Raw genomic sequence first — 18,566 nt, 5'->3', positions numbered from 1 at the left:
CTTTATTGGAATAGTCGAAAGGGAGATGATTGCATGTGGGCTTCGGGCCATGACAGACAATCGCTCTGTATTCAGGAGGACTCTGCGTCGTCTCCATCGCTGATGACTGACGTCTCTGGAGAGAGAAAAAGAGAAGAGAGAGAGAGGAGTCATGTAGAGAGCCAGTGCAGGTCCTAACAAGAGTAGGTCGAATTTTTAAAAACATGTCTTTGTTATTCAATGACAGACACTGTGCATTCCCCATATTAAGCCTTGTTCGGGCTGCTTATTCCAGACATATCCAGAGTTCGAAATGGTCACATTGTAACATAGCAGGAATGTTACTGTGGCAGTCTGATGGCTATATAATGTGCTTGTTTATTGTTGCTTATTGCAATGTCTCAGTTCTAACATAAGCTAATGGCTAATATAACTATCCAATTGAACAATTGCATAAGTAGCAATATAGGAGCTTCAACAAGTGCATTAGGGACTCTGACCTTGGTGCTAAGGGCACCAAGAATCTGTACTACCATTGGTTCCATTACCGACACTAATGTTATACAGGTTTGTTCAACTGCGACAGCAACATTAGCCTGCTAGGGAACATTAGCCATGTTTCAAAGCCAAGGACACAGAACATTGCATCACTGAAGAGTATTTTGTAAGATCCTTAGAATGTGTTGAGAAATAAAAAACACTCAGCCAATTTGTCTTTCTAGACATGCAATCACCCTCACGAGAAACTACCCCATCAGGAGTTATTATGAATTGTCATCCGTCAAATCATATTATTATCAGGGCCTACCCAGAATCACTGGGCACATGGAAGGACTACTTACCGCACAGGGTCCAGTTCATCACAGGATATCAAAAACACCCATTCACCCACATACTCTCACTTAAGGCCAGTTTAGCAAGGCCAATTCACCCATCATGTGTTTTTGAGAAGTGGGAGGAATCCGGAGCACTTTTTCTGTTGTAATTCCTGTATGTCCCACGCCCTTGAAATCTAAGGGAGGTGTTGTGAACTCAGGAGTTTGGACCAGCTTCTCAGTATGTGTGTGAAGCTGAAGCCCGTGAGAAGTGAGTAAAAGGTGAAGAAGGGAGGAAACGGGGAGGTGGAGAGGACAAAGTTGTTCAAAGTGACGATTGAGTGAGAATGAGGGTTTATATAGGGCTGAGTGGCAGGAGCTCTGGGCATTCTAGCTTCACTTATTTTTTTATTCATTTATTTAGTTACTTAGATTTTACTTTTAAAAGTCCTGACTTAAACCCAGAGGCCTTTTTCAGTTGTGTGCAAAAGTTTAGATACCCCCATTCAACCTTTGTTTTGTGTGCTAACAAGCTTTCTCCTTCCTTGGCTGAAGACTTTGAGCTACCTATTCCAGTTCATTGTCTGGATTGTAAGAGTGCTGTAGATACTGTACCTGTGATGATCTCTTTGACTTGTATTTTTCCACCAGCTGAAGGCACAGGAGAGAGAGGAGAGGGAGAGAAAGAAAATGGAGGACTTAGTCTTTCAGTTTCACTTAGGTCATTGTGGCTTGAGCAAATTCAACATGTGCTGCATTAGATGTGAGACAGTCCTAAGCTTGTCTCTGATTACACTTCACTGGAGGGGTGTGTTTGAGATGGACTTGCCTGTGCGCACATATCTAGAGTGTATTTCCACATGGGCATTGGGGGAGTCCTGGGGCGTGCTGGTTTGGGGTAAGGCTCCCCCTATGAGATGGAAAAGTGCAGATGAGCGAGGGCTCTGCCCACCCCCACGGCCCAGGACTCCACCCTTTTCACTACATTGGAACAGAAGCTAAATCATGTACACAAACAAAGAAATGGACTAATGATCAAACTCATCTATGTAAATATAAAGGCTAGAATAAGTACAAGGGTTCTATATAGTGCTGAAAGGGGTTCCTCCTAACAATAGTGGAAGCTTTTGCTGCTGCATGTATGGATGCCTTGTGCTATACATATAACAGACAATGAAAATAAGTTGTCATGTTTAAGAACCCTGTACAAATATACACTCAGGAAGACAGCAACTGTCAACACTGTTAGTGCTATTGGTGCCTAATAAACACAGTGAGTGTTAAATGTTGATGCTAACAGTGTTGATTTAACATTGGCAAATTTGCTGTGTGTATAGTATTAAGAAGGGGTTCTAAACTTCTTTCAATATTGGCAATATTGGAAGCCTATTAGTAGTAGCATTTTTTTAAACGTTATTTAAACAACTCATTTATATCTGTAGATTATTATTACAAACTTATTTGACCATGCAGTGAACCATGTATCCACACAAAAAAAGGTTCTTGAATTTCTTTTTAGTAAAATCAGTGGTTCTGGCAACTCAAAGAAATTTAAGGCATGCATATATAGTACACTGGTCTAGGTCTAGTTCTAGTCTAGTTTGCGGTTAACCCCTGCAGACTTAATTATTATATTAACCAATTACAGTGTTTTTTTAGTTAACTTAGTTTAGTCCAAAGTCCTCCTAACTCAATTCTTTTTTGTTCTGCATCTCAGTAAGACTAACAAAACATTTTGAACTAAGACAACTTAAAAAACATCAATGAATGTACTGCATAGAAAATTACTTTTAATATTTTCTATAGATTTGTGGTTGGTGACTTTATTCTCTGCAGTTCATTCATTGCTGATTTACATCTGCAGGTTAGAACCTTATCACAAGTTGTACCCAGACTCTTGACCATAGAGCATTGAGACCACCTTCTCAAGGGCTTAGGTCTTCATTAGCAGACAGTTGTGCCACTCTAGAGCTTGTTAAGAGACAGTAGATCATATGTTTGAATTCCAGAGAATAGGAAAAAGCACCCTGGAAACCTCATGTGATTGGGGAGTCCTAACTTGCAGATGGGAATCGACAATGAACAAATGTAGTAGGGAGGGAGTAGCGGACATCTAATAAAAAGCTTACAAAGTATTTCAGCCACAGCACATTTACTGATATTTTTGAGGTGACCTAACTGAGATTCATAACAAAATGAAATATGACTTAATATGACTAAACTAAGTTGAGTTAACTTTTAATCATTTTATAGGTTTCATTAGTTTTCATGATTTTAAGACCATTACAAATATTTTTTAAGAAACGCATCCGACAGCATTTTCCATCATGGAGAAGAACCATTTGGATAGGCAAAGAACCATTTAGCCATTCAAATGTTTTTTTTTCAAGTATATTCATTGTCTTTACCAAAGAACCCTTAAACATCTGCTTTTTACAGGGTGTAGGAGTTAAGTTAAAGTAGTTAAATTTTGAGGGGTTGTGTGAAGAGCGCTATAAAGCTGAAGATGGTGATGTGGAGACACGTGAAAGTGCTAAGAAACATCTAGAATGAAACTTTACTAAGATACTAGAAACCTTTTAGAGCCAGTTACAGAATATCTTTCTATTATTGAACACTTTTATACTTTTATATAAAAAATGTACTTAAAAAACCAAAAATCTCTGTCTTGTTTTTTTCAAATCACATTCAATATCTCAAAAACTCAATGATCTATCCCAGTGATCTAAAATCTTAATTTGCAGCCACGCATCAGCTAAAACGCTGCTGCTGGTGTCAGCATCACAAGCTTCCAGAGCAGCTGAGAATGCCTTCCTTGTGACTGTTTTGTTTCCCCAAAAAAAGCTGTTTTCCATAAGGTAAACAGTCAAAAAAGGCTACCACAGTGTGCATGCGTTTCTTCCTTGTTTTCTGTTTTTCATGGCTCTTGGATAACTGTTTTTCCACCCTGTTAGCTAACCGCCATGTGCTCAGTGAGCAGGTAAAAGCAAGTGGGTAAAAATGTGCTCAGATAACCGAGGTACCTAGTTTGGTCATCTGCACCACAAACAGCTTCACCAAGCTAATGCTTTCTCCCACACAAGCAAGCACAACACGCACACATGCAACTGAAGAGCCAAACAGGGCATTATAGGTAACCCAGGTTACGGTTGCTAAATAAACATTTGCAGTGTGTCGTGTCTTTGAGCCTGATCACACTGTCACATGGTTGCCAACTGTCAGGAATCTCCCTGAAAGCCCATGTGTATGAGATGAAAACCCGGCTCCTCGCTAACCACTTATATTGTGGCCTGTCCGCGGTTTGTGACGCAGTCACAGTGATGTGCTTTGCAGACTGCTCTTACCTGAGAAAGTGTAGGATGTCTCGGTGTAGTCTGGCAGTCTGTAGAGCAGAAACGAAACAGGGTGTGTCAGAGAGGGGTTTTGGGTGTCTGACTTTAGGATTTGGTTAACACCAGGAAATCATCTAACAGTTTCGCAGTCCCCTACACGTCAATGGAAATCTAGCAATTTATTAGGAATGAGGCTGCTGGAATTTTGGACATTGTTGTTTCTGTTTGGGTTAACTAGAAAGAGAAAGAGAGGGGTAGAGAGGCTCACTTGAAGTCATCCCCCTCCAGAAGTTTCCTGTAGGTGGAGATCTCCACATCAAGGGCGAGTTTGACATCCAGCAGCTCCTGGTAGGCCAGCATCTGTTTCTGAAGGTCTGCTTTAGCTGCCTCGATGGCTGACGTCAGGCTGGCTATCTGGGCCTGGTACTCGGCCACACCCACACTGGACTGGGCACTGGCCTCGGCCAGGCTTTGCTCCAGGGTTAGGTTCTGAGATAAGAACATATGATTCCATTATATGTTTATAACACTTTTTTTAAGGACATTACAAACTTTTAGCTAAACACTTTAAATGTGCTGTTGAATAGAATGCTGCACTTAACTAATTGAAAAAGCTAGATTCATGTGACGCAAAGAAAGCGTAAACCAGCCTTCACTTTCCCAGAATTGCTGACGTTGTGTGATGGGGGAGTCCTAGCTACTGAGTGAGAATTGAAAATGACTAACAACAAACAACATATGCACCTTAACCTCAAACTCTGGGACTTTATTACATTATTATTCAGTAATTACATAGAAAACAATGCAAACTGGAGCTATTCTTATGTTTCTTAAGGAATTCACGTCTGGAACAACCAGCAGTTCTGTGGAGTTTAACACATGAACATTTTCTAGAGTTCAGCTGGTTCCCTGTCACATGGTCAGCTTTCTTTGGAAGGCTGCACTGCATTCTGTTGTTCTAAAAGGAACTAAATAAACCAAGCCTGTTAAGATCTCCAAAATAAATCCCCTACTCTTAGCACTAACTGTCAAAAAGCACCTAACGTTTCAGCATTAGCGTTTCACTTTGTAGTCTAGTAAGTGATGTCAGAATGTGTTTAAGAGTGAAGGATGCATCTCCTCTGAGAAGGCAGCAGCTTGCTTTCTTCTGTGGCACTGACTGCGAAAACCACTTCCTGTGTCATCTGTTTCCTGTACCTGGTAGCTGTGATTTATTGTAAATACATTCGTTGCTCGCTGGGAACCTGTGCTGATTTCAGCATGTCTCCCAATCTCATGTTGCTGTCTAGCCTTAACCTTGGCATCACCTGAACATGTGCAGGCAGCTTTTGACTTCCTATGTAGTGGGTTTAGAGCAAAGCTGTGCGTAAAATCCCTGAGAAGAAACGACAAAACCACGTCCAATGAGGCACACAGCAGGGGATACCCAAGCTGTAATATGAGAGTAAGCACGCTGCCTTTATCCAAATGACAGAGCTAATGGTCGTCATGACGCTGTTTGACACAGTCAGCGATGTCACTTCTGATGTCAGCCATCTAATCTCTGTCTCTGTCAAACTGCCCATTAGGAATGATAAGGACATTCAAACCCGAATCCTGTTATTCAGAAGACAGTATCTGTGTTCTAATGAAAAGAGCTTGAAGTGGTAGCTACTCATCTGACATTGATGTCAATAAGATGCTGAATAAGACTGTTGCATTTTTCTAGAACTAGAATCATTCATACATTGTCTACATTGTCTGTTTATTAGAAACACCAGGAACTCTGTCAGGAATTTCTGACAACAAAGTCGCTATGGGCTGGATATTTTTAATGGTGGGCCGTACCACTTGCTGTGTGAGAGTGAGAGTGTTCCACCAACTAAATAATATCAAATTAAGGTATAAGGTATATATAAGGTAGTTGAAGCTCAAAGTGACCTGTGGAAGAGCATGGTGAGTATGTATGTATGTATAAATATGTATGTATGTTTATGTTCATTATATATGCTCATGTAAACTATATGGACACTCACTTGTGTGATGAGCCCCTGTAGCTCTATCCCCAGTGATTGTAGCTCCTTCCGGGCTGCAGTGATCTCAGTTTTGGTCGCTGACACAGCCTCCGTGCTCTTTGCGTTAGCTGTCTGTATCTCATCCATCTGAGGAAGTGGTACAGAAAGCGAATCTCATTTCATGGGGTCCAGATATGTGTAACCGTGAGTTTTAAATTCATCCTATGAGTAATGGAAAATGAGCGGTGTGGAAAAAATATATGATATTCATAAACAAGGTACAGTGACAAATACGTGCACCTTTACCTTTACCAACGATGTACCCACTAAGATACAACTTTGCCTTGAAGTCTCTAGTGTGAATCCCAAAGGTACCCTACATTGACTGTCTCTTAGGGCCAGGAGCTTATTTGCACATTTGATTTAAAATCCAGACCATATATGGAAACCAAGCTGCAAAAAAACAGCCCACGTTGAATTCTCTGGTTTTGTGTTGTCATAAAAAACCTGAACATTTACATATATCTGCTTATTCAATCCACAGCACGTTCACCTAAACCTTATGAGGAGTGTTTTAGCCTGAAGTGCTTTTTGAATAAAGTACATTACAGAGTAGGTAGCCAAACAGAACAGAAGTAATAATATTTTGTACAGGATAAAGAGGGGTTGGGTTATGGTTCTTTGACAATGCATTATGAATATTTTTGGTGCATTAAACCACATTTGTCACCAGTGGATCTCCAGGAAATAAATAAACTGCAAAACAAATGCGGGATATGGACCCTATTAGGTTCAATAACACATTCATTTACAAGTAGAAACTGAATTAGTCGTTATATGATCACCTTGAGTTTGTAGTAGGCTTCGGCCTCATCTCTGTGTTGTTGCACAGATTTTTCATACTCCATTCGCATTTTGTTAAGAGCTGTAGAGATGTCAAAGGACTTGCCAGTGTCCACTTCAATCATGGAGACAGATGTGTCCATGGTGGTTGTGCCCAATTTGGACTGCAGAGTGGACAGCTCCTAAAGCGCGAGAAAATCACACCACAAAGAAAGAGTGAGACGTATTGATAGTACACATATTGAACAGTGGAAAATCTGAAAATATCCAGTCTTAAATTCTGCACAATTCAGCAGTATCACACATCTTATGCATATTTGGAGCACCTGTCCCTGCGTTTTGGAGACAAAGTCCAGTTCAGTCTTAAGGCTGGCATACTTTGCATCCAGGTCAATTCTTAGGTCAGACGCTACTTCAATATCCTGTGGTCAGAAAAAGAAGATGGAGATTTATGCTTTCAGTACCTTCTCATTCCAATAGTCAGTCACAAAGATAAGATTCTACGTCTCTTACTAGATGGAAAATTCAGGTCCGCCCCAGGATTTTTACTTTCTGGACCTGAATCTCTATCTCTTACCTTTTTCATTGCAGCAATGTCAGACTCAAGCTGGAACTTGACTCCTTGTTCAAAGTCAAGCCTAATAGAAATGGAAGATCCAGAAATTGAAGAATCAGTTTAAAATAAAGAGATAAACTACAAAATAAAGCATTTTGTAAAAACATGAATCCAGCTTAGATAGGGCAGTGGAACTCCAGGACTAGATGGTGAACCACTGATGCTCTGATAGAAAGGGCACAATACCACTTTTTGTCCCCTAATACTGATCCTGCAATTAAAACCTTGAGTATCCGCTAATTATGCTCCAATTCAAAAAATTCAATACAATTTTCCTCATCAAGCATTTTTATTGAGATTGACACTGATATCCATACAGCTATGTCTGAATTGTTAGATTAAATGGCCCAACAGCTTTTCATTAGAAACCTATACCCAACATAAACACTCACTTGGCCTTGATCTCATGAGCGGCGCCACGGACATTGTCAAGCTCTATCTCCAGCTTGATGGTGTCGAGAGTAAGGATCTGCAGGGTGCTGCGGTACTCACTCAGCTGGGCCTCATACTCCACTGTGGTGGTGCTGGATGCCTCAGGAGACATGTCGGCACCTCCAGTCAGCTGAGACAACTTGGCCTCCAGGGCTGCGTTCTCCTGCTGCAGCGCCCGCACTTTGGTCATGTAAGCCGAGAAGCGGTCGTTCAGATTGGACAGTGTGCTCTTCTCGGCCTGACGGGACAGGACAGGGGCCACGGTGGCACCTAGGGCAGGGCCAGCTGCTAAGGCAGAGCCTGCACTCAGCCCTCCTGCAGCGAAGGTGCGGCCCATTGCGAATGCTGGGCTAGCAACTAGCGCTCCTGCAGCTCCACCGGCTCCCAGGCCAAATCCAGCTCCAGCACCCAAACCAAGACCATAACCAGCACCAGCACCCAAACCAAGGCCATAACCAGCACCAGCACCCAAACCAAGGCCAGGGCCAGCACCGGCACCCAAGCCTAGGCCAAGCCCCAGCCCTGCTCCAGCACCTCCACCAAGCCCAAGGCCTGCTCCAGCACCTCCACCAAGCCCCAGGCCCAGCCTGGCTCCAGCACCACCACTAACCCGGGAGAAACCGCCCGAGTAGCCAGACGACCTCAAAGACGACATGGACAAAGACATGATGGACAGCTGTGGGGCAGAGAGCACAGCAAAAGCAGACTGGAGAATGCAGGAAGGTAGAGGGCTCCTGATGAGGTTTATATACAGTCAGGGATGAAGAAGGAGGGGGAGGAACTTGAGGGAATCTGTAACAAGACTGAATGAGCCAGGACTTGATGAAACTTTTGATGCCACTTTTAAATTCCAGTGAATTTAGACTTTGGAATCTTTCCCTGAGGGTAGACTTGTCTTTGTGTTTAATGACCATGAAGCATGAAATGATTAATAGTGTACAAAAGTAGTATATTATGGCAACAGAAGTGAATAAACCCAATGATATACTATGCTGGTACTGTACAGTTTTCCACCACTGCATTTCAGTTGGGTTGGGGTCTGGACTCTGACTGGGCTGTTGCAATTGGTTGCTCTCTGACTGTTGCTGTTGTAGATTTGGTGGTGTGCTTGGATCACTGTCCTGTTGCATGACCTAACTTCAGCCAAGCTTTAACTGTTGGATAAACAACTTCACATTTGACTCTACTTTGGTTAACAAAGGAGTTCATGGTTGATTGGTGACCACAAGGTGCCCAGGTCCTGCATCTGCAAAACAAGCCCAAATCACCCCTCCACTACTGGGTTGGACAGTTGGTATGAGGTATTTGAAATCCTGTTTGGTTTTCACCAAAGATGGCGCCGTGTGGTAGGACCAAACATCTCCACTCTGGTCTTGTCTGCCCAAAGGACATTGCTTCACAAGTAGGGTTGCAAGGGGGTGGAACATTTAATGTGCTATTAATGTCAATAAAAATATGAACCTCTTCAAAACCTGACATTCGGTAGTCCTTTGGTCCAAATGTGTGTAGTAATCAGTGTGTAATGGTTTGGTTTCATATCTAATTATTTTAGCCAAAATTATGCTTCAGTATTTTTTACCAACTATATGTAAGTTTCTTACCTTTAGCTTCAAATATTCCTATTTTATTCTCATTCATTTCTGTTCATTTCCATAATTACCCAATTATTTGTGTTAATTCCCATTGTAAATTTCCCAACTTTGAAAAATCCTGGAATTTTGCAATCCTATCCACAAGTCTAATGGGGTTTGTTCAGATACAGCTTTGCAAACTTAAGCTGTGCTGCCATGTTCTTTAGGGAAAGAAGAGGCTTTGTTCTGGCAATGCTTCTAAACAAGCCATACTTGATCTGTCTTTTTCTTTTTCTTTGTACTCTCATGAACTTGAACATTTCAAAAATGCTTACTGAGGCCTGTAGAGTGTGAGATTGCTATTTTTGTAATCTAGAGACACTTTCTTCTGTGTGAGAGCATTGCTAAATTTTCCTCCTTGACATTGTGTTAACCCTCTGTAGGCACCAGACCATCAAACTGCCAAAACATCTGCTATCATAGAGGTGGTCACACTTGTAGATGATCAGTTATTTAAGTGCATTTAATTAGCAGCATTAAATGTCAACATTTCTGAAAGTATTTTTTTTAAATGCTTTTTGTATTTTGTCATTTGTACATAATTTGTGCTGTTTTTTATTCCCCTTTCATCCCAAATTGCTCACTAGCAGCTCAACATAGAGGGTGTTTCTTAATACTGAGAATGCGACAAAAAGACTTCTTGACAAGATACCTTGCAAGAAAACAAGGCCTGAGGACACTTATTGAGATGTGCTGAGTACTTGCTACTGCACTATAAAATGAGTCCAGCTGTTAGTCACAATTATCCGCAGCTAACCAACTTAGCTAAGGCTAATACAAGAAAAACTTGTATTAGATGTATTAAATGCACTTAAACAGGAGGATATATGAGCCTCACAACATAACAGAAAAACGCTCACTGTTCGTAATAAAGGAACTGAAATATGATAACTCTTCTACCCATTTTTCGCTAATGGCGGTTGGCAGACCAACGTGAGATGCATTACTGCCACCTACTGAACAGCACCATTAAAAAAAACAAACAAAAAAAAACATCCAAAAACTTGTGGGTCTGATCAGTGTCTTTGGTCATTGCATCAGTGCTGGATTTGCAGTTAATGCTGGGTATTTATGTTCGTTCGGCAAGTTATCAACCAATGCATCCTCGGTTTTCAGGGCGGAGAAAGAACACATCTGGGAACTTTAACCAGTCCTGTCACAGTCCTAGCCCCACCCGGTCATTAGTGTTCCCACCTATGCTCCTTTGTAGCCTTGCGCTCACGTTACCCTGGTGTTCCTCACTGTCTCTTGTACTTTTAGACCCCTGTGTTTGCAGTGTTCCTGGTCTTGCATTGTTGTGCTGTGTTTCTGTTATTTATGTTCTTTGTGTTTCGTTATGTTATACTATGTTTTTGTTTCTTTTGTGTTCCTCCTTTATGGACGCATCTACACTTCTTAGTTCTGTAAGACTCTCTTAAATGGACCAATTAAGTGAACATGCACTTGCATCCTGACTCCACACCGCAGTCGTTACAACATGATAACTTGAGTTTTGGGGAGACATATTTGGCAACACTTTATTTTCACACTGCTACAAACCTAAACATGTCAATTATTACTGGTGATTGTCAAGACAGATACTGTAAAGTCGGATGACACATGCAGATTTTAATTAGTTTAGTTAAGTCAGAACACCAAACATTACAGTTACTGGCAATGGTAATGTGACATTGTTATATTATTGGAAATGATCTGCCATGAGGTACTATACTATTTTCCATGATTTGTTCATGGATTGCTTCTATCTGTGTTATGTAGCAGGTTCTGGAGATAGAAAAGAGGGTTTGAGTGTTACATAAAAATATTGTGTTGATTAAGGGGCCTGCAGGAAAAGGAAAAGGGCAAGGCAAGTGTGTGGTGATTTAGTTTAGTAGCCTGAAATTTACATGATGCTCATTCTTGTGTATACTTTCATTGTTTGGTAGCTACATTAGCCTTACTGATAGCCATACTGATTAATCACATATTGATAAAAGGCCACTGACTACACTGATTTTAGTTTCTGTATTTACTTTCAAAATAATTGATTATATCATTAAACTCTACTTTCACAATACTATCCACAAACCATTTTCTTTACACCATGTGAAAAACCCTTTCTGTGCTATATATAACCATTTATACATTAATAGAAACTATAAATTATGTTTTTCTTGTATTTTACTAGACCTAAGAACAATTTAAGCATTCAGATACTTTGCAAACACTGGAAATAGAACCTATATGGAACCATTGCCTTTAGTAATGAACTCCTAAAGAACCTCCCTTTATAAAAAAAAAAAAAAAAAAAAGTGAACTGTAGAAAATAGCTAGCTACTGTTGAGACCTGATACCACCTCAGAGCTGTAGTCTGCTAGCGTCTTTCATAAACTCTGGAATTTGACAGGCTGTGCCCAGTCTTGAAAGCCTTAAGGAGTCTTTTGGGCAGCACCTGGATGAATGATCAGCGTCACCTGCCCATCTGCCTCTCTGACAGGTGAATCTTTTCACCGCCTAAGGCCCTGCCCAAGTCCTTCTTACATAACTAGACAACTAGCACCCGATGTACATTATCCAAATAACCAAAGTGAATACATTTAAAGAAAGCAAAGAAAGATGCAGGTAACGTCAGTGCCACAAGACCTTTCAGATGTTCTTGATCATTTAAGCAGGTGTAAGTGTGGTTTGTCACTTTGCCACTCCACTGAGCAGCAATTCTGCAAACAGAAACACCTTGGTAATGGTGAGCGAGGTCAACAAAAAATGGCCAGCCTGGTTCGTGATAAAGAAAGTATGGTAACTCAGAAAGGGATGCATAAGTGCCAAAATATATATTTATATATATATATATATATATAAATAAGTGCTGATTCTGATATGATTCTGATATCGTTCTTTGCCACTACTAAAAGCACAGGGTGTGTTGCAGTTTTTTTCTTTGCACAAAAATGAGACACAGCAACAACTTTCAATCTAATCATAGTAAGTGACCTCTTATAAAGTCATGAACTCAAATATGGTATCCCAACTTGGCCACATTTAACTAATCAGATCAAGGCCATGGCCTTTAGGGCTGCTTTTATACACCTACATGGTCTGCTGAAATGACTGATTTGGAAATGGTTTCAAGCTAAATGTACTGCTCATGTTAAGGCAGGCTTTAGTTGTAAGCTAAACTTAAATCACTGTCATCGAGAGCCATTTGCTAATCAATCATTTTCCAATTATTGCCTACCTCATATCTGAAGCTGTGCTGCCACAGCTCTGGACATGTGTTGCTATAAGCAGTGCCACATCACTTATAGCATTTTTACATAAGTAGGCTGGGACTGAAGCTTTTGAAATGCTGGAACACGCAAAGAAGACACTTAAAGATGTCTTGAGAAGAAACAGTCTGTCTCAGCAGGCTCTAATGGCATTAGCTTTATGAGGTTAGTGAAGATGAGAAGATTAAAAAAGGCATGTGGTTGGCAGGCGCGTTCACTTGTGGGTGGAACACAAAAAAATGTGTTAGCAACGCAATACAGCAACACAACTCTGATAAACTGATGTAACGCAGACAAGAACTACACAAATAAAAACTGTAAGCTATGCTATCCTGCTGTATGATACTATGATAATCTAATATAATATTCCTGCTGTACTGTCTACTATGATACAAAAGTATAATCTGTTCACTGCAATGTTAAAAACCTGAACTTAGAATCCATATGGTCAAATCAAGCCTTATTGCAATTTAGAGGCTCCTGAGCAGCAGACCCAATGGTAGGTCAGTCAAAGCCATTAATGTAGGAGATGATTTGGCCTACAGGAAGGAGATTCAGCACCTGAAAACCAACAAAGACCAAAGATATCATGATCAACTGCTGGAAAACAAAAAGCTGCACACAGCTTTTGTCTACATCAACAGGAACAAGGGAAAGAGTGTCCCCAGCTTCTAGTTTCTGGGCGTCATGTCTCCTAGAAGCTTTCATGGACCCTGAACACCTCCCATCTGGTTAAGAAAGCACAGCAGCATCTTTACTTCTTCCGACTGAGAAGGACTATGCATCTATTCAGATCCCCACAGACTTGTACCATTGCAAGTGTTGCAACTGTGCGATGATGTAATACGGCACTTCTGCTGTGGCAGACAGAAAGGCCCTGCAAAAGGTGGCAAAGAATGCTCAGTGCACCTTTGGTGCACGTTATCAGCCATTAATACCACAAGTCCACAAGACCTTTAAAGGCATCCTGTGGTATCTGGAACCAAGATGTTTGCAGCAGATTCTGTTTACACCAACAGTTAGCCCAGGTGCTGCTGGTTTGCCGGTTGTCTTTTCTTGGACCACTGGGGCAAGGTACTGACCACTGCATACTGGGAACACCCCACAAGACCTGCCTTGATTTGGAGAGGTTCTGAATCTTAAATGTGGGTCACAAATTCATCATAAACAAATTAATGCAAACTACAGCTTGTGCAAAATGTAGCAGCACATATTTTAACGCCTACTAGAAAACCAGATCGAATTACACCAGTTCTAGTATCTCTCCACTGGCTGCCCCTTTTGTTTTTAACCAAATGTTTTTTTGACCAAATCATTTTTTAAGATTGTGTGATGCTGCAAAAAAAACACTAAGTATTAGCAATTATAACTAACTAACTTTTAATAAAATAATTTTCTTTTATGGACATATTATTTTTGTTGTACTTTTATAAATTTTTTTAATCAAACAAAAGTATAATATTAAATTATATTATTATTATTATTATTATTATTATTATGTTGTTGTTGTTGTTGTTGTTATTACTATTATAATAAACATTGTTTTTTTTGTTGAAGATAAATTTGTGGAATGGTTCAAACTAACATTAGATGCAAATTCAATTCACCATTAAAAGTAGCAATGAAGTTTTGGAGTAGCAGCCCTCTTCAGTTCTCTGGAGACTGTTTTGTGTACTCCTATCCACCTCTTTCAACAAGAAGATGTGGCTTGTTGATAATTCTCAGGGGGTGTTAAGCCTCTCTGAGAGCGACACATGCATTGCACACTTTTCTCTCATCTCAGGTTGATGCAAGCCTCAGAACACAAGCTGTTGGAGATCAACCGTAGCTTTACTGTGTGTTTTAAACGGATTGTACACCTGAATGTGGTGTCATGCATCAGAGAAACAGAAATAGTCTTGAGGAGACGTTTCTGATCTCAAAGACATTTAGTGAATGTGATCTCCACTGTAATGAACTGGTTGCAAATAGCCTGGGGTGAGGAGTGGAGGATGCCAGTTCAGTGCTTAAGGGCAATTCTAGAGTTTATGTACTTCACACTTCACTAGATCATTTACACTTTTACAGTCATTGTGTTGTTTTCCCACTACAGTTTTTAAATGAAGCACATTCATGCATAATTATTTGGGAGTTTTGGAGAGAACAGTGATCTGCAATGGGATTTTTTCTGAAGAAAAATTCTAATTCAGATGTTTTGTTTTTTTTCTAATGCAACTCGAGAATTTACTGGTGCAGGAGTTTCACTTTTCACATTTCTGCGCTTCTGTTTTTTACTGAAGTGTGCTTTCTACCTGTGGTAAATCCCCGTTTCAGCAAACACTGCTTAAACTGAACTAGCGAGGATCCACAGAATGAGTTCCCACATTATTTCAACACATAATCTGAACTCTGTGGCCTGCCACACATCTACCGTATTCCTACTTTCTTGCCTTGTTCTGAGAATAGGCATGAGAACAAGTTTATGGGGGTTGGAGGGGGTGATTTTTAGACAAATCAGCACATGTACATGATGACCACTTCCATCTGCGTATTTTTGAACTTCCTAGAATGGTCTACTTGCTCTGATGTTGAGTTTCCAGCTCAACTGGTCAGAAACTTACAGTTCCAGCTGTGGGAAGTCTTTTTATTTTCGTAAATGCTTATTCAAACAGCCACTAATGTAAAATCATTGGACAGCTTAACACACTTTGAGAAGAACACCAATTCGGTCTCATCAACTATGCCCACATTGAGTAAGGTAGGGTGAGGTAGGGCTGTAGCCACCCAGAAATGCCAAGGCAAATGATGCTTTCTTGGTCTCCCACACCACAGTTGGCTGTGGCATCATGGAGGATCCATCCTGTAATCTTCCAATGACCAAGCCAATGCTTAGATAGTTGCAACACTTGGGAGCCCACCATGTTAAGACTTAACCACTTAAACTGTGAATAAAACGACAGCCTTACACTACTTGTAAACCTAACTGTTGAGTTAAAAAGATGAGCAGTGAATAATATGATTGTCTTTTATCTTAAAAGAATTACTTACATGTATTACATTTGTCAATCAATTATAGCCTATGTCTGACTCCCATGAGCATTATTAGTAGTGTAATACTGCTCTGCATTTTCCATAAAACAGTAGTTGTAAACATGCAAGCATGTCATGAACTCATTTGGAGATCATGGAGACCCTGGAGGTGCCCTCCAGTGTACATACAACTCATTGCAGTTTCAATGATTCACTATTCTGAGGCCCCTGTTGAGTATTTTCCAGAAGCCCTGTGGTCAATTGGACTTTTCCCATTCTATATCTGAGAAAGAAAACACAGGGTGCCATGCTGTGGCCATTGCTGAACATGACAGCATTAGGAAAAAGGAAGAAACCCTGAGATCAACCTGAAATTAAATAGGAAAATCCAACTTTATGTGGTATTGTTGTATGAATCAAGCATAATTATTTTATAATAATAATAGATGATTAATGCTTACAGTAAGTATCCCAATGGGGAAAGCTGATATATACGGCCATATGTGCAGAATTGGGCATATATTTTTAATGATATGTACATATATGTTATTTACATATCCTATATGCTAAATACATTGAGCACACATATGTATGATACCTATATGTATATACTTATATGTAGATACATATAAGTGTATAATATGCAGTTGCAATTTATTGAGTTACAAATTATTAAACCCCTATTGCAAATTAGATTTATTAGCAAAATGTAAATTTTTTTGCCAAAAAAATAGAAAAGAATAATTTAAATAGCACACAACTAATATAAGTTATTAGTTTATGTATAATACAAGTGCTTTCTTCAAATCCAACACAGAATACCACTTTTAATGACTACTTCAGTCTCAGAACTACTCAACCCCTTCATGACAAGCGTCTTTAGTACTTAGTAGAGCACCTTTTTACTGTTAACCTGCTGTAGACATGATGCATAGCCAGACACCAGCTTCTGACAGCATTCCTGATTATTGTTACATTTACATTTACATTTACGGCATTTAGCAGACGCTCTTATCCAGAGCGACTTACAAAGTGCTTTGCTATTTACCCAAGAAAACCTTCTTAACCCATTAACATTCTTAACCCATTCCTTATGGGCAGTGGCCTCCTGTTCACTCTTGCGTTTCTTGGGTTCTTGGGTTTGTGTTCTGCAAACGTCTTTTTCAAATCCCACCAAAGATTTTCTATGGGGTTCAAGTCAGGTGACCGTGACGGCCACTCCAGAATCTTCCAGGACTTCTTCCGAAACCAAACCTTGGTTTCTTGAGGAACTTACAGGGCTCCTTAAATTTGAAACTGTGGAGGAACCTCTTAAGATTATTTGAGGAACCTTTAAGGATCCCCATTTCTTCTAAAAAACTTCTATTAAAGTTTCTCCACAGTTTAAAGTATTGAACAACCTCAAAAAGTTTTTAAGGAACTTTTAACAGTGAGAGTGTTCTGTCTAGTGCATGCTTCATTCTTCCTCCTCTAGACATACCTCTGATCCATAGGCCCAGCTTTGTTTCACTGCACCACAGAACAGAATCCCCAATTCATTTGTGGCTTATTTACATGATTTTGAGCAGATTAGAGCCGGCTTTGCTGGTGCAGTAGAAGTGTAGAGGTGCCGGCCGTGACGACCTTCAGTACCTTACTGTGCAAACTGAAACCTCAGTGCCTGCTTCCACCAAATCTTGCTGCAGGTCTTTTAGCAGTTCTTTGAAGGTTTTTTCACCTCCTGCTTACTCAGAAATCTAGTGATCGCTTCCTTGTACTGCTACGTTCAGGTTGTATAACCAGTGTTCCTTTAATTTACTTTTTTCCGGAGACAGCAGTTGTCATTAAAGGTGGTATTCTGAATTGGTTAGCAGTTCTATACATTTTGTCAAAATGTCACAATGAATGGACCAATAGAAATGCCCCAAAATTACAATAAAATAGTGCATGCTTTATTCTTTCTCCTCTAGACATACCCCTGATCCATAGGCCGAGCTGTTTCACTGCTCCACAGAACAGAATCCCAAAATCATTTGTGGCTTATTTACATGGTTTTGAATGGACCAATAGAAATGCAATAAAAAAATACATAAAATAGTTTTACATTTACTTTCATTAAAAGTAAATGTTTTCTCCTGTAAAGTTTCTCCTGTATAGTGTGCAATAGAGATGAGCTTGGGTATAAATCAGATGGTGCTCATTGCCTCTGTTTGTAATGTGTTACACAATGCTTATGTCCAACAACATCCACCCCATCCCCAAACACACACACATACATGCACTGCTACGCATTCAGTGGTAAATACTCTCTTGAGACAATGTGATGATTTTCACAGTTTTTCATCCATGTTCATTGTCCTCATGCTCAAACATGCCTGACCATGTCCTGGATTGGTCAATGGCTCAGTAGATCTTTCCTGAGAAGCCCACACTGCTGAGGCAGCCGAAAAGCGCCCAGCCTCAATGAACAAAGGGCAGCATCCAGCATGAGCAGGTCCCAGTCACAATGCTCCAGGAACAACAGATTTTGCACAAAGGCGTCGCTTTCCAGAAGCCAGGGCCACCATAAAGAGGCATGCGACAGGAGCTGTTGCCGTTTCGCTGAGCACCAGTCAGAGAGAAGTTTTGCTGCACTGCAGCAATGTCTATGGGTTAGTAGTACCCTGTCAAATAACCAACACCAGGACAGGA

The 18,566-nt window shown here is 40.4% G+C and overlaps 1 protein-coding gene across 1 annotated transcript; it reads right to left on the bottom strand.

Moving 5' to 3' along the window:
- Positions 1 to 71: 71 nt before the first annotated feature.
- On the bottom strand, positions 72 to 8,363 carry LOC140561700 (thread biopolymer filament subunit gamma). Its single transcript, XM_072686934.1, has 9 exons — positions 7,972 to 8,363; positions 7,541 to 7,601; positions 7,290 to 7,385; positions 6,966 to 7,145; positions 6,142 to 6,267; positions 4,395 to 4,615; positions 4,139 to 4,176; positions 1,410 to 1,445; positions 72 to 115 (listed from the first exon to the last, which is right to left on the bottom strand). The coding sequence occupies exons 1-9, from the start codon at positions 8,346 to 8,348 to the stop codon at positions 72 to 74; spliced, it is 1,179 nt and encodes a 392-aa protein (XP_072543035.1). The 5' UTR covers positions 8,349 to 8,363.
- Positions 8,364 to 18,566: the final 10,203 nt, after the last annotated feature.

Source organism: Salminus brasiliensis, chromosome 9, assembly GCF_030463535.1.
Source record: "Salminus brasiliensis chromosome 9, fSalBra1.hap2, whole genome shotgun sequence".
Classification (NCBI taxonomy): Eukaryota; Metazoa; Chordata; class Actinopteri; order Characiformes; family Bryconidae; genus Salminus; species Salminus brasiliensis.
Note: the sequence above shows the minus strand (reverse complement) of the source record. Positions and strands in the feature narration are given on the sequence as shown.